At 46.8% G+C, this 21,386-nt stretch overlaps 2 protein-coding genes across 2 annotated transcripts; one reads left to right on the top strand and one right to left on the bottom strand.

Annotated features, from left to right (window-relative positions):
* The first annotated feature begins 1,452 nt into the window (after nt 1-1,452).
* Nucleotides 1,453-5,716, top strand: LOC112897269 (YTH domain-containing family protein 2-like). Its single transcript, XM_025965537.1, has 9 exons — nt 1,453-1,646; nt 2,517-2,590; nt 2,672-2,843; nt 3,177-3,253; nt 3,325-3,628; nt 3,747-3,814; nt 3,997-4,479; nt 4,661-4,873; nt 4,971-5,716. Exons 1-9 carry the CDS (start codon nt 1,610-1,612, stop codon nt 5,322-5,324), a joined length of 1,782 nt encoding a protein of 593 aa, XP_025821322.1. The 5' UTR covers nt 1,453-1,609; the 3' UTR covers nt 5,325-5,716.
* A 384-nt stretch (nt 5,717-6,100) lies between these two features.
* On the bottom strand, nt 6,101-14,724 carry LOC112897271 (serine/threonine-protein kinase STY13-like). Its single transcript, XM_025965538.1, has 3 exons — nt 14,401-14,724; nt 12,782-13,801; nt 6,101-6,775 (listed from the first exon to the last, which is right to left on the bottom strand). Exons 2-3 carry the CDS (start codon nt 13,708-13,710, stop codon nt 6,436-6,438), a joined length of 1,269 nt encoding a protein of 422 aa, XP_025821323.1. The 5' UTR covers nt 13,711-13,801; nt 14,401-14,724; the 3' UTR covers nt 6,101-6,435.
* Between the last annotated feature and the right edge of the window lie 6,662 nt (nt 14,725-21,386).

Here is a 21,386-nt window from a genome sequence, read left to right as displayed (position 1 = left end):
GCCATCGCCAGCTAGGGTTAGCCCCAGTGTGATGGTTCGGAAGAGGGGGGAATGGGTTAGGAAGCTCATGGTGATGGTTGAAGGGATAAGGGGCATCTTTGTCTTTTCTCCCTATTACAAAAGGTTTTCTCTTTTTTATATAATTTTATTATTTCTAGCTGCAACTAACGCAGTCAATAATAGAGGCAAACAGAGTCTTCAATGTAAAAACGGAGGGGTAAAATCACGGACGGAGCAAAAGCGAGACTAAAATCACAATTGAATTTGAAAGTAGGGCCAAGGACGCAATAACCCCAATAGAAAAAGATAGGGTCCATCATCTATTTTCTTTCTCTTACTTAGATTATTCCAAATCAACATTTTATTTATTTGATTTTCTGTATTGCGCCTAGCTAGAAGAAGGAGAGTTGCAAAGTGGTGAGAGTAACTAGAGTAACTGTGGGATTTGTGAAGCTAATGCTAACAGGAGGATGGTATAACTGGTGGGAGAGAAGAAAATTTGTGCATGGAGAAGCATTCAAACACCATTCAGATCAGCAACTTAGATTGCAACGCTAAGTAGCAATTATATGAGGTCTACGAGGAAAACAACCAAAATATACGCCAATGCTGGAAGAAACCTCGGGAATGAAAACTAATGGTGAATGTGGATGCAGCTTTTGACACTGATACGGAAGTGGGAGTACTGGAGTTATTATTAGAGATGAGAGAGGACTACAATCTTTTAAGAATTGATTTAATTTTGCATTTTTGTATGTGTTGCAGCTGGTCAGAGCTTCTTACCACACGTAACTGATGCTCCAATGACGGAAGCATATGCACTTAAAAGAAGGATTGATGTTGGCGCAATATATAGGATGCAATCGGTTCATTGGTTAGACTGATTGTATGCTGGTTGTAGAGACGATCAATGATGGAGGTTTCTTGGCAACAGCGGCGATGGCGGTTTATTATGCTGTGGAGCGGATTCGACAGTATATCCATTGAACATTGTAACAGGGAGGCTAATCGGGTAGCTCATGAGCTTGCTAGGAAAGATTTTTCTTAAATCATCTTGTTTTTGGGTTGATGAACTCTCTAGTTTTATTTTTGAATGCATTAGTGAACGATGTAATCTATCAGATCAATAAAGCTCGCCGAATGGTTTAAAAAAAACTAGAGTAACTGTGGGACGCTGGTTCATGCTATCCCCAGCCAGGCAGCCACGCGCAAGCAAGCCCGAAACCGCACGTGGAACAGCTGCTGCCGGATACGCCCGTCCGGCTCAGATCTAGCCAACCCAACGTAACCGGGTCCAACCCGCTAACCGCACCCAGCAACTCGCAATTTGGGCCCCGATCAGACTCGTCAGCGAGGAGGCTCTGGGCCGGGCCGGGCTCGGCGCGGGGATCTGGTGGGTAGCAGCTATAAAATCATTGGTGGGCAGAGGCGCTCGTCGTTTCCCTTCTTTCTTTCTTTCTTTCCCCCCTCCCCTCCCCTCCTCGCGTCCAATAAAAAGGGGAAAACTTTTTTTTTTCCTCCCCCTTCCCCCAATTTTGATGCTTAAACCCTCGCCGGGAGGGAGGACTCCACCAATCCCGACGCGCGCCTCCCCCGGATCTCCGCCGCCATGGCCGCCGCGCCGCAGCAGGCCCAGGGCTCCGCAGGTGCACCCCCGTCGGTAGCTGGATTGGGGGGTTTGACTTTCCTTTTTCTTTTTTTCTGTTCTGGTGCCGCCGCTGCTGCTCGTGATTGCGCCGGGTTGGTGCTCGAATCCCCCCGGTCTGCGGGCCGGATTCGGCGGGAATTCGCGGCGCGGGGGAGCGATCTCGGCCGGAAGTTGCTGGCGGAACCGCGGAGGGGAAGCCGCGTGGCACGGTTTTCTAGGTCAAGATTGGTTTTCGTGCGCCCGGGATTCGTTCGCTCCGCGGGACGGTCCGGGGAGCCGCGAGCTCGCCGTCGGGCGGGGCTGGCTTGCTGGGGGAGGGAGCCTCGCGGAGCGGGCGGGCTGGGATTCGGCCATGCTGGTTGCGGTTGCGTTGCGCCCTGCGGAAGGGCAGGGGCGTCTTTTCCTCTTCTTTTTCTTTTTCGCTTTGCGGGGTCACGGGCGTCCACGGGACGCCTTGCAACCCATGGCGTCTTGCACGAGCTGGCGGCTGGCGCGGTAAAATTGGCCGGTACGAGTGGGCGTACGTACAGTAGTATGTAGCCAATGGGGGAGCTCTCAGCTTCGGCTGAACATGGCGCTGCACATAGGAGGGATTTAAGTGAGCTACTGTATGGCGTGATGCGAGCTTGCTGCTGCTGCCCAGAGCACTGCAAGCCTCATGATTTGGCTGTGCAGTGTACACATGCGTGCACTAGACTCTTGTAGGGCTGTGATTGGGGATCTGTACAGCTCTAGTGCTTTACTACTTTTATATAGATCTTGTTTGCATTGTGGTACAAGTGTTATGCCTGTCTTAAGTTGCGCACCATGAGAAAGCATCTTCCTTCGATTCCTGCCGTGGACTTATGCTTGGATGTATGATTTGCAGACAGCGTGATTTCGCTGCAGTCGGAAGCTGTACTGGAGAATAACCCCTCCAAGAGCGCAAGCTCCAAGGAGCAGGTAATTTAATTTCCCTTATGGTGTATTCCCCCTCTTATGCGATTTGAAATGTTACTCATAAGTATTTTGCTATTGCTTCAGATTCTTTCTGGTACAGAGAATACGAATGCAAGCAATGCTCGTGGTGCCACCTCAATAAAATCACCAAAAGGAGCACATGAGAAGGCTGGCTCTGTCGGAAAAGGTGGAGAGCAACCTTTTCTTTACCAGCACAATGTGTATGCACCGCAGCCACAGGCACTCTATTCTGGAGGTTAGCTTACGTTCATTTTTTGTGTAATTAATGTTAGCACACACTCTGAGTTACGTGCACATTGCACCAGAGAAGCATATAGCTGCAGATTCTGAATGGCCATGTTTCTGCCGTTTCCCTATAAATTTGTCTTTCACTGGTTCTACAATTGATTATTGTTTCACTAGTTCACTTTGCTCGCCTCTATTTGGATTCATAGTTGAATTATCTATCTTGATCTTACGGTGTAAGAGAGCACATTATTCGAATGCGTACCTGGTTCTTTATCAATGCAGCAGCTTTTCAATTCCATGGGGTGTGGTTTTAAATTTCATGTCTTTTTCAACACTGTAGGATACATGAATCCTTCAGGGCAATGGGAAGAATATCCCCATTATGTGAATATGGAGGGGCTCCACTCTGTATCACCTGTAAGTAGCTGGACTAACAAACTTCTTTGTTTCTTCTTGATAAATCTCTTCTAAGTCTTGTTTTCCTGAAGGGTATCTACAATGACAACCAGTCACTCATGCTATCTCCTGGATATGCAAACAACCCCCAAATGATGTATGGGGCCTATTCCCCTGTTTCAACCGTCGGAGATGGCCAACAATACTTACCTATGCACTTCCCCTTTTCAAATTCATACTATCAACCACCAGCTTCTCCTAGCATGGGATATTCAAACTCAGTGACAGGAATATCTCAAGGAGACCCTATGCTTCAGCCAGAGTACTTCCTTCCTGATGGCCTTCTATATTCACCCACACCAGGTTATCACCAACCATTCAGTTCATTTGACAGAGGTAACATTTCTCCTCTTCAATTCCTTTTTTACTACAGGCAAACTTTAGATGACCACAAGCAAGGTATAATAGGTCGGTCAGAGTCATGCTAAACTAATTTTTGAATCTTGTTTTGTAGCACCAACACAGCCAAATAATGCTCCTGGGTTATTTGGTCAAGGGAACATGCCACTGGCTGCTGGAATGGTATGTTTCATGCATTTGGGTCCTGTATGTGCGTTGGTTAATTGGTTTACTTCATTTGGTTATTTGCCATTAGGATTCAAGTGTGGTTTGAAATAGAGGGGTATAGTTAATAACAGAGCTCAAATTTGCTTGTGATTAACATTCTCCTTATTATTCGCTGCTGACAATGTATGTTATTGCAGCATCATGGATCGGCGTATGGTCCTGGATCCTATAAGTCACGCCAGCAAGGTAGCAAATTTGGAGGCACTACTCCTACTTGGAATTCTGGTCGCAGATTTGGTGCTTTCGACTACAGTGCCAATCAACAAAGGGGCATGCCATTTGGTAGCCACAATGGCTCTCTGGAGTTTATGAATGAGCAAAACCGTGGGCCACGCGCTACAAAACCAAAAATACAAGACACAGAGAACTCCTCAGGAGATGAAAAAAGCGAGAAAACAGTTCCGCCGATTGATAGTGAACTGTACAATCGCCCTGATTTTATCACTGAATACAAAGATGCCAAATTCTTTGTAATAAAGTCCTACACTGAGGACCATGTACATAGGAGCATTAAGTATAGTGTTTGGGCCAGCACAGCTAGCGGGAATAGAAAGCTGGATTCTGCTTACCGTGCGGCCAAAGAGAAAGAAGAGCATTGTCCAATTTTCTTGTTTTTCTCGGTAAGAACAGCCCCTTTCCTTTGGTTGTTTAGTTACTTCCCCGTTAAGGAAAACTTAAGAATGGAAAATAATATTTTGTTTGGCCCTGTATTAGCATGTGTTGTGTTTACAATTTTGATATTTTCTTCACACAATCTTGAAGCTGATACATAACTATGCTTTTTGCCTATGCTTTTTATAGGTTAACGGCAGTGGTCAATTCTGCGGTGTGGCTGAGATGATTGGACCTGTTGATTTCGACAGAAGTGTTGATTACTGGCAGCAGGACAAGTGGAGTGGCCAGTTCCCTGTGAAGTGGCACATAATTAAAGATGTTCCAAACAACCTTCTGCGGCACATCATTCTTGAGAACAATGATAATAAACCTGTGACGAATAGCAGGGATACCCAGGAGGTAAAATTTACATGAAATTGATCTCTATCAGTTGAATGCCTAGGCTGAAATTTCTGAATCAATTCATCACTAACTCATTGGGGAACAAAACTTGCAGGTGAAGCTGGAACAGGGCCTCCAGATGCTAACCATCTTCAAGAACCATGAGGCTGAGACGACAATCCTGGAGGATTTTGACTTCTATGAGCAGCGGGAGAAAGCCTTGCAGGAGAACAGACGTCAACAGCAGCCTGGCAGCACTGATCCTCAGAAGCCAGAAGATACCAAGGCACAAGCTGTGGCTGATATGTCAGACGCATTTGCTAAGGTCATCCAGTTGAAGGAGACCGAGAACAGTGGGAAACCCCAGAAAGCTGAGGGCGCCTCAGCTGAAATTGGATCCGCGGCTACGGCTAAGGCCAAGGAAGGCGACATAAACGTGAAGGCAGGCCCTGTGGAGGAAAGTGGTTGATTTATCTGTCTGCTCATTTGGAAGCAGCAGTTGAATAGCGTGCTGCTGTGTGAAGGTTGGAGGGGGGCAAAGTGCAGGTTGGTTGTGTTAAATATATGGTCGTCGCGTCAGTTGTACAACATCATAGGGCCTTGTTTCATCTCCATTTAGGTTATAATTTCAATATCATAGTTCCATAATTATTGTTCTCTTCGTCCCTGTTTTATTCTCGCATGTGTCTTTTCTTGTCCCTCGTGTCGCATCATGAATGCTGTTCATTCTAGTGGTTTAGCCATAAGAAACTGCAGAATTATGCTGCGGGAACGTTGCATTTTCTACAGTTGGAAGATGATATTATCATGTCTTTCCTTGTCTACATCCTCTTGTAATTTCAGAGCAAATCCTCTCGTGTATCTTCATCTTGTTATTATCTGCACCTGAACAGTTCTATAGTTGCCTTGGTCACAACGCTTCAAAGTTGCAATTTGTAGCGACACTTAGTAATTGGACAAATCATGCATCAGATTAACCAATCTGGACTATTCGAACTCTTGCATATGAATAAATGGCGACCTCTATCACTGTCAGGTACAGCCGTTGGAGCAGCAAACCTGAAAGCACTGCAACAGTTACAGATGTAGTTTTCCAAAAGTGAGCAAACCTGAAAGCAGCACATAACACTTACCATTGTCTCCTAAACATTTGCCCAGCTCACAAGAGGAAAACTGATGCTGACCAAGGCAGAGTTACATGATTCCGATATGCCGAATTTTGACATCATTCAGGACAACAGAGCAAATCAAAGCTAGTTAATTATACATATTATATATACCATGAAGCATCAGAGCTTTCACATGTAGCCGCATGATGATAAACGGACAAACAGCGCGCAGCAGGAACATGCACTTGTTACAACAGGAAGAGTATGGAGTCGAAGGATAAATCTACTTCTATTACAACCACTCTGATGACAGAAACTAGGTGTGATCTACGACAAACATGTCAAAGACAGAAGGCACACTCGAGAGTGTTGAGAGTTGGCTTTCTGATTCTGAAGCGCAGGTCTATTATAATACGATAAATACACAGGACTAAACCTCTCTCCAGGTTCTTTTCCTGGATTCTGAACGGCTCAGTCCAGGGCCGTCGGTTGTGAGATGCAGCAGCGGAAGCGGGCCTTACGGACAGTACGCAGGACCTCCATCTCCACCTGTTCCAGCATCCTGACAATATCAGTGAATGGGGGGCGGACTTCAGGGTTTGAGTCCCAGCACCTGGTCATGATCTCCCCTAGGGCGGGGAGGCAGTCATGGGGTATGGTCGGACGGACGCCCTTGTTCACCACAGCAAATGCAGCTTGCACCGCGGTCATGTTTGCAAAAGGAACATTTCCAGTTACAAGCTCCCACAGGACAATGCCAAAGCTATAGACATCAACTTTCTGGTTGTATGGTCTGTGCTGGATCATCTCACTGCAAGCGGAAAAGTAGGAAGTTAACACATCAAAACAAAGAAAGAGAACATTGTAAGCAGCAATTGTTCCAATTCTACATCTACAATGAAGCAAAGCAGAGCCACATAGTAGAAGCATCCACATGACATGAATAGTAATCAATAGTAAATACCACCACAAACATAGCATATATATTTTATTGAGGATAATAAGATGTTAAGAGCTAGAACATGAGCACAGAAAAAACAATATGATGAATCCAATGAAAAAGAAAAACATTACAACATAATGTACAACAGAAAAAATAATCTGATGAATCCAATGAAAAAGAAAAACATTACAGCCTAGAAAGATGTCAAGAGTATCAGCATTTCAGCGTGTACCAAAATCAATAGCACAAGGAATACAACTACAAACCCTTTTGCCTGGATATTCAGTGGATTTAATATGTACATTAGGCTTGCCTATTAATGTACTATGACCCCAGAGGCAAAAGAGATCAATTGAAATATGTTACCATGCTCCCTGGAACCTAGGAGGCCGCACCTTTAATTAATTAACACTGGATACTTTAGTTATTTCACACTATATCCACCTACCTACCAATAACGGCATAGTCAAATTTAGGAGAAATAATGTTACGCAATTCAATTCATACAGAAATTTCTATAATGTCATTTAGTAATTTAATGCAATTTTAATATCTCAACGGGTCAAATCCATGGGCAGTGGGCTCTCCAATCCGGTCATATTCAGGTCACGTCATCCAGGTTGTTTGTGGGCCTTCCTGTTAGATTGGGACAAAAAGATAAGCAACAGGCAGCAGGTCGCACTTTCCTCTCACCTTTAATGTGGGCATTTCGATCTTTCACATCTTTCACTTGGCTGGGCACAAGCAAAGTTGCCAATTAGGAGAGGGGGAAACTGTATTTTTCCAGTAAGCTAGGAAGGATTTTGTTTTTGCCATTGAGTTGTCTCACTGCCATATGAGCATCTAGGAAAGGAATTAACAATAAATCTAGGGCTGTTTTTAGTGGTAAGACCAATTTATTGAGTTGCTTAATCTTAAATATGATGATGTATCACAGTTTTGAATTTATATGAACAGGGACATTTTGAATAGGAGCAACAAAGATCACAGATGATTGAAGAACACCCTGAAATAACCCACCTGAAATGTTTCCACATTGGTAGGTTCAATAGAGCATAGGCCATGGGTGATAGTATCTGGCTAGCAAATGGACTGGATGATGACATAAAGATCATTGGCTAGCCAATGGAGGTGTAATCAGCTCGGATATTTCCTGACCGAGCAACCAATAAAGCAGGATTTGTGAACCTCTTTTCAGTATATGTTTTCACGATTCAACATCGGAGTTGAATATTTTTTGGCTTTGTTGTTGGATATTATACACTAACAAATAGTTCCAAGGTTTTCCTTAATAATTTTCAAATAGGACCTAAGATATTTGGATTCCAGCATATTTGATACCTTGCTTGATATCTTGGCCAAACAGAGAATTAAGCAAGATTTTCTTTTGTTAGCGAGACGACCTTAAAATGACAGTTTCAAATATACAATTTTAAATTGTTAAGGTTGATGGAACTTCAATCTCTATTGCTTCGACTTGTACAATGGTTTGATAAAATGTTTTATATACACTGCGAACCAAGATAAAGAGAATTTGTTTTTCATTTTTGTGCTTGGAGCTATTCGTGTGACTAACGAGACTCTACACCTGGAAGAAAATCAAAAGATAGGATACGGAACAAGGGATATCTAATCCAATTTAACCGGGTCACGCCTCTTGTGCTAGAGAAGCAAGTTACAAACATGGCTCGAGGAGTGCATTCATCTCCTTTTAGGTGGCTTGTGAGCTTTCTTGTCACATGGAGCCAACAAATAAAGGAAAATATTATTGCAACTCATTGAGGATTGATTGAGGTTCCACGTCTCATAGTAAGTCTTGCAAAGCAAGCCTAGAATGGTCAATATTGTGGCGTATAGTCCTTTTAACAAGCCAATGTGGGCCCATTTTGTTGGAAGATGCAGCATTGTGCCTAAATTTACCATGGTTCAAGTCGTGAAGTCAAGTAACCTCGGCACTTAATAGCCAACTAGTTACAACTAGCCAACAAGTAGACAAGAGATCATAGTGATTGAAACTAGATAGGGTAGGCGGCTCAACCGGTGAAACCAGCAACTAGAGCATATGCTAGTTAATGGATCGTCTAGGTTCGATAAGCCAAGTTGGGATGGGCTTCGTGAGAAACCGGATGGTCCATAATTAGGTCGCGATTTTATTCGTGTGAGAAGTCACAAAAAAAATGATAGAAGGGAAAGAAAATAGTGTGAGAAGACGAATCAGACACATGTCATGGGGTTTGGAGGCTTTGACACATGTTCACTTGTGATGACATGGAATGTGTATTAAATAAGTAATTTACAAATTGCCGGACCTTCAGTTGGACCAATGAACCGCAAACCAAGAGCTTACCAGTGGGTTCAATAACCATCGAAGAGAGCACAACTGGCCACAAGCATCGATGACTAGAGAAGAGGAGAGATTGCTTAGTGCCTCAGTGGAGCATCAAGGAAAGAGCACGACTCAATGGGAGAGGTCCGATAGCTACTAGCGACGGCCCGACATCTTGATAAGGGAAAATTTCCTCTTCCAGACCATGGTGTGCTTGGTAGCTAATATTTGATAGGGTTCACAAGGCTAGGTTTCCTTGTATATGAGTCCAAATTCCATTGTATTGGGATTATACTAACCAAATTGCCAACCACCCAAGCTCATATGACCACACGCCAACACATGGATGCCTAATTGCGATTAGTCATTCATTATCCAGGTGGCCCTCCAACTCGAGTCGAGTTATGGAGTCGATGCCCTGGATGTGCAATCAACTTAACAACACTTACATGCATCATCATGAGGAGTCACCTAAACACCAACCTAGGAGCTAAGAATACAAGAGAAGTGTGGAAGAGAACACTGAAGCACTTTCTTGGCTCGCTCGCTTGAAGAAGCAACTAGGTGTATACAATAGAAAAGGCGTAAGCCTCCTTGCTCTCATATTGCTCCACCTCTTGTGTTATCATTGCCAACCCTTGACTCTGCCAAACGCTTCACCTTTGCCTCTACTGCTATCAATGTAAATGTGGCAAGGTGTGGGGCGGGGGGGGGGGGGGGGGGGGGGCGGGAGTGAGGAGGTGGACAACACGCAAGGTACCAAAACTATGATGCATGGCGGAAGGATCCCTCCCACATGAGGCTTCAGTTAGAACGCCCCACCTAACCAACCCGACCATAAAACCCAGGTGTTATAGTGGGAGGGGTGGGGGCTTTTATCCTTGGTCCAACATTCCCCCTACGGCGTGCGAGCCCGGCGTAGCCCGCAGCAAGTCTCAGCACACAAGAGGCGCAGGGGAAATCGCGCAGCGGAAATGCGTGGCCGGGAGGGATCGAACCCAGGACCTCGGCTCTGGTACCAAGTTAGAACGCCCCACCTAACCAACCCGACCATAAAACCCAGGTGTTATAGTGGGAGGGGTGGGGGCCTTTATCCTTGGTCCAACAGCTTCAATTGTCCATCAAGAGCGGTGCACAAACCGTGCAGCTTGCCAATCCCACCCCCCAACTTTGACCGCCTTGGACAAGTAGGGTCATGCAAGATGCTTGCCTCAACGAATCTTCCCTTCTTGTAAACTGGCTTTAACCAAACCAGATGTGATCGTGTTTCACATGATTACTTAATTACGCTAACAAAATAAACGATGATTTCAAAGTGAGAAAACAGTGACCACCAGAAAATCATATTCCTAGTATGACCTCGCATGTTTTGCAGTTAAGAACTTAAGGCGAACCAAATATGCTCAGCCAACAAGTAGCAGCTAACATAACTTGTCAATACAACTAAAATAGTAAAATAGCCTCTTGGGTATACTACCTCCACAAATGCTCCTAAGATGGCAATATTTTATAAACCTCTTGGCACAAGAATGCATGGTGCAGAATGATTTGAAAGGAATTCACAACTGATGCAATCTAATACCTTAGATAGCAATAGTTACTAATCATTAGCACCCATCTATAAAACATTAAAATATATAAGCGAAGAAACAACATGGATTCTAGAACGGCACCCTGCTTAACTAAATCTAAACAGTAAGCAATATTTGAGCCCAAGTGGCTACACACCAGAATGTCGAGAACACCTCGCAATGGGTACAAATCGCTCAATGCATATTTAACATATACAAGTGTTTGATTTGCGAAATCAGCTTTGGTATTGGATAAAAAGTTTTTTAAGAAAGGTAATCATAAATTGGTAATTCCAAACAACAGCAGAACAAGGACTTAAATGCAAAAATCTATTTTTGCACAATCAAGTATTAAAAACATATCAGAAAATGCTAAAATCATGTCCATTTTGGAGGAACAACTAAATAAAAAATTAAGTTGACCAGTTAATACAGATGCATATAAGTAATAAATATATGTTTTTACAGTCATTCACATGTTAAAGATAAAGAGTGTAACAAAACAAATAAGCAACCACACAAGCTCCACACATCTATTCATGAAGAAGCACATGGATTCCTAGTGAGATACCCTCCTTCACAATTTCAAAATAGCAAGCAATATCTGATCCCATGTGGCTATGCACAGAATTTACAGAACATATCCAGAGAATACAGTGCTTGATCTGCTAAACTAGCTTTAGCATTGGATAAAGGCAAAAAAAAAGGGAAAGCATTTATAATTTAGTGATCCTGGAAAGTAGCAGGATGGAAATACATGCAAAAACACATTTTTTTTCACAATCAAGCATTCAATGCATATCAGGAAATGCTAAAATCAAGTCAATTTTGGAGGAATACTACAGAAGCTAAAAATTAACCAGTTACTACAGACCACAAATACATTAGACTATTAGGTCTAATACAGGAAAAATGCACAACATGTTACAAGTAAACAGTATAGCAGAAAGACTAAGCAATCACAGAAACGACATATAGCTTATTATCAATCAATACATAGTTCCCTATCACGATCCTGAGTAATGACAATGTTAGAATAATCCTTGTTTCATGTTAGTGTGGTTCAAGTCTTGCCTTATGGTGCAAGTCAAGTCTTTGCCTAAGAGTGCAAGACAAATCTTTGACTTAGTGTGTAAGTCAAAGACTTGAGTCTTCATGAGCAAGGCACTAGGGCTGTCTTGTGCTATAAAATGAGAGTGAGAGTGCAAGGGGAGAAGTGAGGAGTGGAGAGTACTAGAGCTGATCAGTTTGTGGGTGAAGCAAGCTGATCAGTGGGATGGGGAGAGTGTGAAGAGAGTACTAGAGCTGATCAGTTTGAGAGTGAAGCAAGCTGATCAGTAAGAGGGAGGGAGTGAGGAGTGTACTGGAGATGATCAGTTTGTGAGTGAAGCAAGCTGATCAGTGAGAGGGAGGGAGTGAGGAGTGTACTAAAGATGATCACTTTGTGAGTGAAGCAAGTTGATCAGTGAGAGGGGGAGAGTGGGGGGAGCGTAGAGCTGGTCAGTTTGTGAGTGAAGCACGTAGTGTGTGCATAGTTGACAGATTAGTATACAGCAGTAGTGGCTGTGTGCTAATTTGAGTCAGCAAGGTGAAAGTGTCAGCGTGTATGCAGGAATTAGTGGAGGTGATTCTGCATACACGTATGTTAGTGGAGCTTGCTGCATGAGTGTTTTGGCTGAGTTGTGAAGCTGAATTGCAGCATAGCATGTGTGTGTGTTTGTGTGTGTGTTTGTGGTGTTAAAATCAGTGTAATCATTGTGTTGAGCTGTGGTGAAATAGCGCAAGAGGGTGCTGGTATGCAGTGCCACATTAGTGTGTGTATTTGAGTTTTCTATAGTGTAAGAGTGGGTGATCCTGGGAGCTTGTGAGCTAGTGAGGCTAACAGACAATGTGAAAAATGAAACATGTATGCCTTATTGAGAATAACATAATGATCAACTGAAAAAGATAAACAAAGAGCGTGTTTATTCAACTTACGGAGCCATCCAACGATATGTTCCTGTTTCAGGTGTCATCCCCTCAGTCTTCACTTCAATCCTAGCCACTCCAAAGTCAGCAATCTTAATGGACTTATCACCAGAAATCAGGAGGTTATCTGACTTGAGATCTCTGTGAATGAACCCAAGTCCATGGACATAGGCCATGCCACGTGCAACATCTAATGCCTGCTTCACCGCTAACTTCAGCGGAACAGACCTGTTTTGCCTTCTGCTCAAGAAATTCTTGAGCGACCCACCCTTTGCATATTCTGTGACAATGCACCAGACCAGTGGTTTCCTGCAAGCACCAATGAATTTAACAATGTTCGGGTGCCTTAAGGTTGCAAGCATCATAACCTCCTGCACGAATTGCTGCTCAAGCAGTTGAGCTTTCTCTGGGTCAGCCTCTGGCCGCTCCAAAAGCTTTATGGCAACATCCATGCCATTGTATGTTCCCCTGTACAGCTTACCAAACGCGCCTTGGGCAAAGGGCATCCCCAAGTGAAGTTTCCCCAGATCAATTGTCCACTCCTCATAATTCTGGAGTGTCTCTGTTGGGAACCTATTGTCCATCAGAGCCTGTGCCAGCGCATCCTCACTCAAGGCATGCGACACTCTCCCTGGACGGAAGATGCTGTTACTGACAGAATAGCTGCCGACAACAATGGGGCCCTTGAGACCAGGATGGCCGAGCATCCCGGTACGTGAGTCGCTGTTAGACCCGACACTGCTGTTGTCCACAGACATGGCGATGGAGCCGCCGTGCATGCTGGTCTGCATGCTGTTGAGGCTGTCGATGGACATGTTGGAGCCCTCCCCTAGCTTCTGGTAGAAGGCCATGTCGCAGAAGCCCCCACCAAAGTTAACGCCACCATCATGGCCACCCGCGGCACCAATGAAGCCAGGGAAGTTGGCGCCTTGCGCCATCACTCAAAGACCGGAATCCTAGCTTCCACAATCACTCCACCTCCTCCCTGCTCCCCAGCACAGCACCCCAGAAGCCTGGCGCTTGGTTTGCCTGCAAAGGAGGGACAAAACAGATATCACCAACAAGGGGAAAACACAGTATTCTATATAAGCAAAGCAAAGCAAGAGGTGTAACGCTTTCCATTCATACAAGAACTACAATTTCCAGCGCCACCAACATGCCGGCATACAAACAGACATCCCAGAATTGCTACTTTAGGAACTCAACAGAGGGATTAGAAACGTATACTAGTCCATTTCCAATAATAATAATAATAGAAGAAAGAAACTAAAAAGATCACAGCTTCCGTTGTGATAAGGCTAAGGCCTGCAGTTTCCACAACCAGCAACATGCAGGCAGAAAGGGCAGCTAGAGGTCGATGCTGCCGCTCCCGAACGGGGAAAATCCAAGGAGCCCGAAAGAGGTAACCCCAAATCCGCAAGGAATTATCCCCAGAACGGCTCCCGAAATGGCAACCGGAGCCTTTCCAGGACCGAATCGAACCCCCAGAGAGCACCTGAAACAAGGTCCAAAGAGGGCTCGACCGGCCACCAGCCCCGAATCGAAGCGACCCCCGCGCGGCACCCCCCGAATCGGCCCCGCCAGCCCACGGCAGTCAACAACCCCGGCGCGGGACCGAAAGCGCTCACCTTTGGGTCTCCCGGAGCGCGCCCTCCACCGCCGCCGCCAATCGATCGAGGCCCGGGTGGGGGCCGCGGGCGCCGGCGATCCGGGGCGGCCGATCGGGGTGGAGGACCGGCCGGGGGGAGCAGCTGCGGGCGCGGCGCCGGGACGACGGTGGCCCCCCTCGCCGCTGGACCGAGCAGGCAAGGCCGGGGCCGGTGGGTGGGGGTCTGGCTGGCTGGCTCTGGGGAGATGGAGGAAGGCGAGGGGGGATGGGAATGCTAGGGGAGGTGGAAAGATCAAAAAGGCGAGGGGGAGGAGAGAGAGGGGGGAGGGAGTGCTGGGAGTCGCCGAGGCCGAGCCTGCTCGGTGGTGGTGGAGTACTAAAGCCGCCTCGGAGCGCGAGCCCGAGGGGGTCATTAACCGCGGGGGTTAACCACGTGTCGGGCGGGATTAGCGAGGCCTGCGCGGCGGGCTAGAGATGGAATTTAGGGGCTGGCGAGGGGCTCCCGCGCAAAAGGCGCAGCTTTATCGGTCGCCGCCGTAGGTGACGGTTACCGCCAGGGCACCCGCCCGCCGGGCGACGATGGTCGCAACGGGCCAAAAGCGGCAGCGCGTTGGCAGGCCTGCCGGGACACGAGGGTGGCGCATCCGTAGTGACGATGATCTGGCGTTCGCTCCGGCTGCACCTGCGCGGGCGGCGCGGGCGTCTTTATGTCGGCGTCCGCCGTGAGAGAAGCATGTCTCCGGCGTGGAACGAAAGCCATCGTTGACCAGAACAGGTGAGGCCGTAGGTTTGGTGGTCCGACGATCGAGCCGGCCCGGCGCCGCGCCCGCAGCTGCTCCCACCGCCCGGTCCGCGGGTAGATCGATATTTGAATTCCATGGTGTACTTTTTCTTCTCATTTTAGATCTGAGTTTATTTTGCCTCGCGAAGTTGTTGAGATGGTTCAATATCTTTGTGATCGAACTCGTGACTTGTCCACCGTGAGATAAAGCATCTCTCCGGGTAGAACGAAAAGTCGAAACGGTTATTGAACCGGTGAGGTCATCAGTTCACTGGTTCGTGGTCCGAAGCTAACCAGTTAAATTGTGGTTCGATGAATAGTCATATTTTATAAATACATTTCCCTTCTGCCACACATGAAACGCTAGTGGAGTCGTTACAAGAGTTGGATTTTACAGTATATTTGAACTTTGTCAGCGCACTTTCCCTTCTTTGCGGTCGAACCGGTGACTAGTCCAATTTTTTCTCCAGCCTCTGGTGGTATACACACACCAATCTATAAATACGAGATCGATGATGTAGAGTGTGGTGGAAGGAGGGAGTTGTTTGTCTTTGTTATAATGTTTACTGTGATATAGACACATCTACAGTAACATAAACACACATTGATACTAAGTACAATCAACGACAAAGAAAATGGTGAAAGGATTGTTATGTTTCGGTGTTTATTTGATTTCAGGAGCTCACTGTGCAAAACTTGGCCGATTTAGGAGAAATGCCGGTTGGCCTCCCTAAGCCGGTCGGCCTAGCACTGTGGCGAACAAGCTCCAATCTTCACCTGCATGCTCACAAACACAAATCCAGACCGGCAAAGGAATATATCCTATAGTTGAAAGGCCCAAGCCACATAGAACCACATGCACTGTCTACCCTAGTCTTCAGATTTAAAACCGCCTTGCTGGACTACATGCACATATTGATGGACGAGTCGGTGAAACTTAGCCTGGGCATAAAACCCGAGCCCGAAGCCCGAAACCCGAAAAACCCGAGCTCGAACCCATTTAGCCCGAAGCCTGATGCCCAATGGGCTCCCGCGGGTATTGAATCGTGAAACCCGAATTAATTTCGGGCTTGTTCGGGTAGTAGGCCGCGGTACCCGAATTACCCGAATAGCCCGAAATATTTCAGAAGCAGGAATCCAGCGAGCCCACTTTTGACCTCAGCCCACTGGCCCATCTAAGTCGCTAGACTAATCCAGCGAGCCAGCCAGAGCTCGTTCCCGTCCTCTTATTTTTGTTGACTTGCAGTCTTGCATGCTCTTTAATACTAGTTTGTTTGGCTGTTGTTAACTATTGATCATGCTTTAAATCTGTACATGTAACACTGATTTCTAACCTGATATCGGACAAATCGGGCTACCCGAACTCGAAATATTCGGGTACCCGAAATTTCGGGCTTAGCTTTTGAAAACCCGATTTCGGGTAGCATTTCCGAATACCCGAATTCCACAAAAGCCCGGAAAGCCCGACCTGAAAAATTCGGGTAGCCCGAATGCCCAGACTAAGGTGAAACGGAGGGCTGAGACAAGCCAGAGCCATGCTGATCGGCCTCCAACTGCTTAAACTCAAACAAACGCAACTGTTACCGACCTCAGGAAGAGATCAGGAGCGTCCACGCCAAGGGTGGTGCCAAGTGGCAACAATCTCAGGCCGGCCGGCATGGGAGAGGCCGGCCGTCCTCCCACTGAAGCGCCATGTGTCCCCTTCATGTGGAAGTTAGCTCAACCGACTTACATGCTTACAAGATAAGAAACCCTCCGAGCACTGCCCTTGAAGGCCTATAAAAGGCAGCTCTCACCTCCACTCAAGACACACCATCTTGGGAGAGAAGAAGAGTTCTTTAGTTTAGTTGCTCTACCTTAGTGTAGAATAGGGATATTGTGAGGTGAGAGCTTTGGTGAGAGCCAAGCTAGGAGAGGAGCCGGGTTCCCTCGGTCCTACTGCAACTCTGTATCCACCTTAGAGGAATAAAGCTTCTTTCAGTAATTTCCTCGTCTTCCTTCAGAATCTCGCTAGTTCTTCTCTTTACTTTCAGTAATTTGTTTATTTACTTTCTTTGATACGTGGGATCCCCTGTCTGCATAGGCAGCAAGTTCTGTCTATTTAAGTTTGCTTTTTATCTTAACGTGAGGTAGGAGCAAGTGACTCGATAGTTTATGCGTGGTGCTTAGACATGATTAGTTGCTTTGGGTTGTGTTCCACCCCACGGAACAATATGGTAGACGGCAAATGGTGACAGCCCTGTCCGTCCCTCGTAGTCCATTACGTTCGGGATGCTTGCATAGCAATAGTAGCAGGTTGCCGTTTGACTCCCCTCTCATCCCTTTTTGAAGTCCTTCCTCTTCCAGCCACCGAAGTAGATCAAGTTAGTGAGTAGCAAGTTATCTAAGTAATGAGTTGGCTAACTGAAGTTAGGCCCTCTACCCTCTTACCTCTTCTCCCCTGGTGGGTCCGGTTGAATAGTTCACCCTCTTATCTCTTCTCCCCTGGTGGATCCGCTCCCCCAGTAGGTCCGGTTGAATAGTTCACCCTCTTATCTCTTCTCCCCTGGTGGATCCGGTTGAATAGTTCTAGGTCTGGTTGTGCGTATTGTTCCTTGGATTCGATATCCCAGGTAAACTCCCTGGTGAAAGCTACATTGGTATCCTTGCGCTTGCGCATTAGTTCGTATAGGCTAAGGAGTGCCAACACTTGCGCTTTCGGAGGATCCCAAGTAGTTCCGCTGGCTCCTGTCATGGTGGTGGTCGTTGCCCTGCTTGTTGCCGTTGTTGTTGTAGTCGCCGCCGCACTTTGAGAAGCGCTCGCGCTCCTGCTCCTCCTGCTTCGCCCAAGCCTGCATCATGTTGCGGAGTCCCGCGCGGTCTTCGGGCGGTTACGACCGAAGTCTCTGAAGGGAGTTTGGATAGTGATGCCATTATGGTAGCAGTCGATGACGTCCTGCTCGAAGATATTGGCGATGGTGGTGCGTGTGTCAAAGAAACGGCAGGTGTAGGAGCGTAGGAGCTCGTTACATTCTAGCTTACACTAGGACAGGTCGTGATGAGTACCTTCCTGAGTGATTGATCCCTGGAAGTCGTTGATGAAGATCCTTTTTAGGTCATCCCAGGAGTTGATGGAGTCTTGCTTGAGGCTCTCCAACCACGTGAGTGGAGCAGTTTCCAAGGCTATCGGGAAGTAGACGACCTTGGTGGTGTTAGTGCCACCCGCGACTTCTATGGGCGTGGAGTAGGACTGGAGCCACTACTGAGGAGCTTGCTTGCCATTGTACTTGGTGATGCCGATCGGTTTGAAGCCCTTAGGGTAGTTGTATAGGCTAAATCGGCATGTGAATGCTGGGAAGTGATCGCTGTCATCCGGGACACAGTAGCTGTCAGCTACAGCGCGCTCTATTCGCCTGGCGTCGATGATGGTGTGGGCGACACGACCTCCGTTAATGCGTTGGCACAGATCTTCCGTACGGAGTTCCGCGAGTGGTCGTTGGCGGTTGGTGTTAGCAGCCGGGCATGCTAGTGAGGTGGCATTTGGTGAAGCCTCTGTTGTTGTCTTGGTCTCCCACCAGCGGTGCCACTTGGGTCTTACTGTTGCCGCGGTCTTCCTCCCGCAGTCTGACTAGCTTCAGGATGGCTATCACCGACTTGCTCGTTGTGCACTGTGTCGGTGTTTAACCGGCTGCCCACCGAGGGATATACCCAAGGTGGTAAGTTTTGGGTGAGGAGACGCCGAGATCAGGAACTCGAAGGTGCAAGGAACACAAGATTTTAGACAGGTTCGGGCCGCACGGAGCGTAACACCCTACGTCCTGTATGGTGGTTTGTATTCCCTTTGGTGTAGAATGACCTAATGATCTTCTGTTTTGAGAGGGGTCCCTGACCTCCCTTATATATCCGAGAGGTCAGAGTTACAAAGGTGTTAACCAACTCTCGCCGAGGAATCACACCAGAACATATCTCGAGTAGATCCTCTCCGTGTTGGTTAGCTCTATCTCCTATTTAAACGGGATAAACAAGAGATAAACAAAATGAATAAGAGATAAGACGGGCTTAATCTCTTAAACTTCGTAACATGCCCAGCCCGGTGGCCCCGGGTCTGACAAGCCCCCGAGCTCTTCGTAGCTGAGTACTGCAGGCTTATCGAGTACTTTTGAAGCAGTCTTCGACTTCTTCTGAAGCTTCGTCTTGAAGTCCTTCTTCGAGTACTTCCTCGGCTGCATCGAAGCTATGAGGTGCTCATGCCCCGAATTTTATTTCTGCTATGGTGTGCGATTGAAAAAATCGCACTCCATATGAAGTAGCCCCCGAGCCTAAGGTTGAATCGGAGAATCAAGCTGAGGGTCCCATTAATCTGTAATCCTCCTTATCCTTCAAAAAAATTTAAAAAATAAGTAGTCGATGCCACGTACCCCGCAGCCCCCGAGCCTTGAATCCAAATCCCACAAAATTGGATGTAAGGGTCCAAAAATCGTGGCATACAGGCTAAACAATGACACGTTAAGGGAAGACCAAAGTGATGATACGAATGATGTAATTAGACCAAAGATTCAAAAAACCCCTTTTTTCGGGCTAATTAGCCCTGAAAAAATGATTAATTGAATATTTAATCCAATCAGACCACCAAACGACCCCTCACCTTCGGAATATTCCACAAAACGACTCTTGAACTTCAGAACAGTAACTTTTCCCCATCCCGCTGGTTACTTAACCCCGCGGCAATAGGAGGGAAAATTGCGCTTTCAGTCCGCATTCCGCCAAAAACCGCCAAAACCCCAATCCGAGCCAAACGCCGCCGCCTTCCCCCCAAGAAAACCTCCCACTCCGACCTCCCCGCCCCTCTCTCCGCAGCCCCCGAGCATCTCGTGGCCGGCGCGTCGGAGATGGCGTCTAAGAAATCAGAGATCGAAGAAATGAAGAAGGATGCGGAGCCATTGACGACGGGGTGGACACACAGTAAGTGCTCCCTCAACAATCTGAAAAAATTGGTTTCCGAGGGGTTGCTGCAAGAGAAAAACCTTGTCAACTAGCGCCCCTCGTTCCGTGAGCCCTTTCCCATGGAGAATGTCGACGAAATCGTCACATTCTTCCATTTTGCCGAACGGGGATTGGCCCTCCCCACTTGTTCCTTCTTTCGTGGCCTTCTTTACTACTACGGGCTTGAGCTCCATCACCTCAACCCGAATTCCGTTTGCCATATTTCTATTTTCATTCATTTCTGCGAAGCATTTCTCGGAATTGAACCCCACTGGGATCTATTCCACTTCCTCTTCCGCGTTAAACCCCAGGCTACCACAAAGAAACTAGCCGTGGTGGGGGGCACCGGCATCCAACTGCGACAGCAGGCCAGCGAAAAATATCTTTCGTATAAATTCCCCTCAAACCTTCCTGGATGGAAAAACCTATGGTTTTACATCGAAAACCATGCTCCCCACCTGCCAACGAAGTCGAGCAGACCGCCAGTGGTGAGGGGGGAATGGAACCTTGAACCCTCCGGCATGGAGATGATACAAGTCAGAGAGCTGCTGGAGGCCATCGAGGCACTGAAGAAAGAGGGGGTGACCGGCGCCTCCGTCATGTTCTCATTTTACAAGCGCCGCGTCCAACCCATCCGACAGCGATGTTGCCTGGGTTTCGAGTACACCGGCCCCGCTGACATGCAGTCAATACTGCCTCCCCCCACCATGCCTTAGATAATCCAGCGGTGTCTAATATGGCGTTAACCAAGTCAGACAACGTGCGATTCTTCCTTTCGGCAACCCCGTTTGATTCGGGTGAATAGGGAGGCGTCCTCTCATGAATAATGCCATGTTCCGCACAGAATAAGTCAAAATCATTAGAGAAATATTCACCTCCTCGATCGGACCTAAGTCGTTTGATCTTTTTCTCAAGTTGGGTTTCTACTTCAGCCTTATAGATTTTAAAGCAGTTAAGAGCCTCATCTTTCGTTTTCAGCAAGTACACATAGCAAAATCTAGTTGCATCGTCAATCAAGGTCATGAAATATCTTTTTCCACCTTCTGTTAACATGCCATTCATCTCACAGATATCTGAATGGACGAGTTCTAGAGGTGCCAAATGTCTCTCCTCTGCTACCTTGTGAGGTTTTCGAGGTTGCTTAGACTGCACGCAACTATGGCACTTAGAACCTTTAACTATGGAAAAATTCGGAATTAAACTCATGGTGGAAAGTCGAAACATAGAGCCAAAATTCAGATGACATAAACGCGAGTGCCAAA

This window comes from Panicum hallii, chromosome 6 (assembly GCF_002211085.1).
Source record: "Panicum hallii strain FIL2 chromosome 6, PHallii_v3.1, whole genome shotgun sequence".
NCBI lineage: Eukaryota > Viridiplantae > Streptophyta > Magnoliopsida > Poales > Poaceae > Panicum > Panicum hallii.
This window is presented reverse-complemented; position numbering and strand designations above follow the sequence as displayed.

Bases quoted from the DNA above. Each gene is read 5' to 3' on its own strand.
- LOC112897269 (XM_025965537.1), top strand. From the start codon at position 1,610: ATGGCCGCCGCGCCGCAGCAGGCCCAGGGCTCCGCAG. The intron at 2,591-2,671 runs GTAATTTAATTT...CTATTGCTTCAG, and splicing joins GCGCAAGCTCCAAGGAGCAG to ATTCTTTCTGGTACAGAGAA. The intron at 3,815-3,996 runs GTATGTTTCATG...ATGTTATTGCAG, and splicing joins TGCCACTGGCTGCTGGAATG to CATCATGGATCGGCGTATGG.
- LOC112897271 (XM_025965538.1), bottom strand. From the start codon at position 13,710: ATGGCGCAAGGCGCCAACTTCCCTGGCTTCATTGGTGCCGCGGGTGGC. The intron at 6,776-12,781 runs GTAAGTTGAATA...TTCCGCTTGCAG, and splicing joins ACATATCGTTGGATGGCTCC to TGAGATGATCCAGCACAGAC.